The sequence below is a fragment of the Neoarius graeffei genome, chromosome 5 (assembly GCF_027579695.1).
Source record: "Neoarius graeffei isolate fNeoGra1 chromosome 5, fNeoGra1.pri, whole genome shotgun sequence".
Classification (NCBI taxonomy): Eukaryota; Metazoa; Chordata; class Actinopteri; order Siluriformes; family Ariidae; genus Neoarius; species Neoarius graeffei.
Window position 1 is genome coordinate 1,889,247 of NC_083573.1, and position 5,108 is coordinate 1,894,354.

At 42.7% G+C, this 5,108-nt stretch overlaps 1 protein-coding gene across 1 annotated transcript; it reads left to right on the plus strand.

The window, feature by feature from the left end:
• Positions 1 to 3,118: 3,118 nt before the first annotated feature.
• Positions 3,119 to 3,989, plus strand: LOC132885815 (uncharacterized). Its single transcript, XM_060920331.1, has 2 exons — positions 3,119 to 3,184; positions 3,321 to 3,989. The coding sequence occupies exon 2, from the start codon at positions 3,342 to 3,344 to the stop codon at positions 3,987 to 3,989; it is 648 nt and encodes a 215-aa protein (XP_060776314.1). The 5' UTR covers positions 3,119 to 3,184; positions 3,321 to 3,341.
• Positions 3,990 to 5,108: the final 1,119 nt, after the last annotated feature.

Genomic DNA, 5,108 nt, shown 5'->3' on the forward strand with positions numbered 1-5,108 from the left:
TTGATCAAGATATACTGAACAAAAGTCTAATAAAGTATTAAAATATTTGTGCCTTATGTTTAAGTGTACTTGCCCTGTAGTTTTGATAGTAGCCTATAAAATACTTCTTTTTCACACATATTGGCTTCTTTGTGATATACGGCAGCATGTTTTAAATCCCATCTACATGTTCCATAAGTCTGTGGTCAGCTCTGGGGTGGAATCGCTTCAGAGTAAACTGGAACTTAAACGTATCTTTTATGTACATAATGTTATTAACTAGATATATCCAGTAACTAAAAGTATATTTCCAGTATCCTACAAAGTATACTTTAGTAAACTAAAAAGTGGACTAGAAGTATAAAACAAGTAAACTCATAGTATATTTCCAGTCTACTATGAAGTCTGCGTTTGTAAATTACAGAACGGACTACAATTATTTAACTAGTAAACTATTAGTCTACAAGTTTACTTGTGGTACCGTATACTTGCAGTACAAAATAAAAAATCCTAGTTGCATACTCAGTTTACTCCTCTTAGACTGAAAGAATACTTTTTATAAACTAAAAGTGGGCCGATTTAGTCCCAAGAAATATTAGATTAGTTTACTGACAAGTATACTGCAAGTGCATTGATATCAGTATACTCGGTACACAAAAGTATACTTAAGGAAAAATACTTTAACTTTACTTAAATATACTTAATAAAATGACCTTGAAGTATACTTTTTGATAAGGGTCATTTTGAAAGTGTCGTGCAAAATAATTAAATTATTCGTATAGTTAAATTTGAAAAGGACACGACTGAAACGTTGGGGGTTTAAATCTCTCTCTCTCTCTCTCTCTCTCTCGCTCTCTCTCTGTCTCGGGCCCTGGCCTGAGCCCTGGGTCCATGGCTGCAATTGTTTCTGTAATCATTATCATCATAATCATCATCAGGAGAACAAGATGTCACAGGTTTGTGCTCAAGACTTCCTGTTGTCCTGGAGTGCCGGAGCAGCAGACAGACAGGAAGTGAAAAGACACCAGTTTGGGGAGCCATTTTGTGGAACCATGTTCATACCCTCTGGAGTGCACTAAACAGGGAGTAGGGAGCTGGGTCATAAAATGTTCCCTGTAGTGAACACAGTCCACTTTATCGGAATCATCCTGGTCAGACCCCATGTAGGGCAGCTGTGGAGTGAATATAAACACACACCCTTTGTATGGGGGCGGCACGGTGGTGTAGTGGTTAGCGCTGTCGCCTCACAGCAAGAAGGTCCGGGTTCGAGCCCCGGGGCCGGCGAGGGCCTTTCTGTGCGGAGTTTGCATGTTCTCCCCGTGTCCGCGTGGGTTTCCTCCGGGTGCTCCGGTTTCCCCCACAGTCCAAAGACATGCAGGTTAGGTTAACTGGTGACTCTAAATTGAGCGTAGGTGTGAATGTGAGTGTGAATGGTTGTCTGTGTCTATGTGTCAGCCCTGTGATGACCTGGCGACTTGTCCAGGGTGAACCCCACCTTTCACCCGTAGTCAGCTGGGATAGGCTCCAGCTCGCCTGCGACCCTGTAGAACAGGATAAAGCGGCTACAGATAATGAGATGAGATGAGATGAGATGAGATAATGAGATGAGATGAGAGACCCTTTGTATGGTGTAGGAGGCTCAGGTACTGCTGTAGTGCACAGGGATTCATCTGTCTGTATGTTTCTTTATTCCAGGAAACTAAACCTACACCAGTCCTGACATACTGAAGGTGGGCTTCAGGGTGGGTGGAAGTTCAGTGTCAGATTGTGATTTCAGGCCCCATGGACACCACCTGCAGACCACCACCCATGATGAGGCACGCCCGTTTATCACAGCACAGAGACTCCAAGTGAGGTGCTTGTTTGGTGTTGAGAGTCTCACTGTACTCAGCCTTTTGTTCTCATTGTAAGCTTTCTCGTGTCTTTGTTTCCTTGTTTGAGTTGTGTTGCATATAGATCGCCTGACCCTCGCCTGGGTGTAATAAAGTCTGCCTCACAGTGTTAGACTTGTGTGTCTGTGCTCTACTATTACAGTTTTTCTCAAATGCTAAAACACAAAAGCCAATCCTCTAAACCAAATGACCAATTGTCTAAACACATTTACTAAATCTAGCCATCATTTGCCAATATCATAAACACATTTCACATGAAGACACAATTCACAAAACACAATCCTCCGTTCTCATAAATCTAAACACATTTTTCCTTGCTAAAACACAAGTTGCAAAAGAACTCTGCTCATATTCTCAAATGAAAGCTCATGTGATGCAAAATGTTTGCCACAGTCAGCAATATTTGAACACAATGAACACACCTGGCATCATTAATTACACACAACGACTCAAAATTGAAGACACTTGTTGCTAATGCTGTGACCACATGTATAAAAGCAAATTCAGAGTGCACAGTTTGCTGAAGATTCCAAACAAACACAATGGATGAAGGCAGAGTCAGGGGAAGAGGAATTCGAGTCAGAGGAGGGAGAGGAGCTGACCATGGAGGGAGAAGAGCTGGCCATGGAAGAAGAGGAGCAGGCCAATGAGGAAGTGGAATTCAAATCAGAGGAGGAAGAGGTGCAGGCCAACAAGGGAGAGGACAAGGTCCAGGAGGGAGAGGACAAGGTCCAGGAGGGAGAGCAAGACAACCTCGCACCATCATTATGGACGAGATGCGAGCAACAGTCATTGACCATGTCATTGTCCATGGCATGACAATGGCTGAAGCAGGACTAAGAGTCCGTCCAAACCTGAGTAGGTTCACTGTGGCCACCATTATCAGGGCATTCAGACAACACAACAGGTATTGTACTCTATTGCTTTCTTTGTCACAATACAGTTTTACAAGCCTGTGAAAGTAGTCTATTGGTTTCAAATCAATTGTTATTGTAAAACATGTCAATTGACAACACGTTTCTTTCTTTAGAGTTGAAAGAATGCCACATAGAGGTGGGAGGGTTGCCATATTTACAGTGGCACAAGAAACCCTCATTGTGGATATGGTTCGTGAGAACAACCTCATCAGACTCCGGGAGATCAGAGACAAAGTCATTGCCGATAATGTTAACTTTGAGAGCATTGATGATGTCAGCTTGGCCACAATAGACCGAGTTCTTCGGCACCAAAAGATGCAGATGAAACAGGTCTGTAGGGTTCCCTTTGAGCGCAACTCTGCGCGACACAAAGACCTACGTTACGAGTATGTGCAAGTAAGTATACATCCATCTTCACAGTCCAGTTAGTGGACATGCTGTGTTGCTCAGTGGCCTACATTACTTCTGGACAATACTGTGCTACCTGATTGACTGTTGTTCTGAACACCTGTGCACTTTCACATTTTCACAGAGGATATTACAGTTGGACGCGATGGCCAGACCTCATGAGTACCTCTTCCTGGATGAGGCTGGCTTCAACCTGCAGAAACGAAGGCAAAGAGGCCGTAACATCATTGGCCAAAGAGCCATCACTGAGGTTCCTGGCCAACGGGGGGGTAATACTACTCTTTGTGCGGCCATGGGTTCGGAGGGGCTTGTCCACCGGCATGCTGTCCTTGGGTCTTACAACACCCAACGTCTCCTCACCTTCCTAGAGGAGCTAAGAGACATCCTCCTGGACCGCCAACAACACCATCCTGGGCCCGCACATCCCATTTATGTGATCATTTGGGACAATGTCCACTTCCACAGAATAAACCAAATCAGAGAGTGGTTCACCACCAACAGTAACCAGTTTTTAAACGTCTGTCTGCCACCCTACTCCCCTTTCCTGAACCCTATAGAGGAGTTCTTCTCATCGTGGAGATGGAAGGTTTATGACAGACAACCATACACTAGAGAGAACCTCCTAAGGGCAATGGAGCTGGCCTGTGGTGACATCCCAGTGGAGGCCTTCCAAGGATGGATGCGCCATTCCAGGGCGTTTTTCCCGTGGTGCCTGGCAAGAGAGAATATAGCCTGCGATGTGGATGAGGTGATGCGGCCCGATGCAGCTCAGCGACATGATGCCACACAGTGATTGTGGTGTGAATAAAGTAAATAAAAAAACTTCACACCCTGAACATGTTTTCAAGAGTACTGTTGTGTGCAATAGATTCTGTTTTTGCATTGAGTTGTGTTACAGTAGTGTACATGCAGTATTTTCTATAGATTTATACTCTTCATATGAAACTCACAAATCTAAATGCCTAATCCTCTACAGAGATCTAAGATCCGTTACTGTAAAGTTTCAAAAAATATGCATTGGCAGTTATGAAACAAAGAACCTTCTCACAAATTGAGCATTGTGTTTTCAATTGTTTTGCTGTAGTGTGCAATGATGTGTATAGTGTTTACATTTTTGAAAGCTTCGAGCTGCTCTTTTGGTGTGAAAGTTTTAGTTTTGAAGTGAGAAGGTGTGGTTGTGTTTTATGTAGCTTTAGAAAAGGGTGTTGTGTTTAGACATTGGGGAACATAGAGGAAACGTTTGTGAAATGTGTTTTAGCATTTGAGGAAAACTGTAAACTGTTTTACCTGCATTTACATCCACATCAGCCTCAAGTTGCCATTTCTGTTCTTTTTTTTTATTTATTGAATTGGTGAATTAGCATTCCAAAATCTATACATTCGTGACATTTTGGGGGGAAAAATATACAACAATTTGAGGTAAGCATCAAGACAGGACAACTGAACCAAGGGTTCCACATTCATCACTAAATTAAAGCTAGGGGAGGCAATTTATTTTAGGAGCAATTTTTAGGAATATTTCTTGAAGTTCTCTTGACAATCTAACAGGAATTAATAAATCAAATGCCTGGACAAAAATAATAATAAAAAAAACCCCCTAATTTTACAGCTCTGCAACTGCAACCAAAGTCGACTATTTCATTCGCTATACTGTAAATGAAGTGATTGGATGGCCTACCTGCCCATCTGCCTGCATGCACTCCACATGTGCACTCATTTGTGAGACTTCCACAAGGTGAGGCAGACAAATTACAGACATATTGCTCAAATTAGTGAGCTCACCACACAAGAACGGCAGAGAAAGGGCAGCCAAAATTTCCAGTCACACCCAACATTTTATCTATAACAGATCAAGAAAGACTGAAGTAGAGGCTATGAATCTCTCTTTCATTCTCTCTCTCTCAGGGTGTGT

What these genes read in the sequence shown, in the direction of transcription:
- LOC132885815 (XM_060920331.1), top strand. Translation starts at nt 3,342, where the DNA reads ATGGCCAGACCTCATGAGTACCTCTTCCTGGATGAGGCTGGCTTCAAC.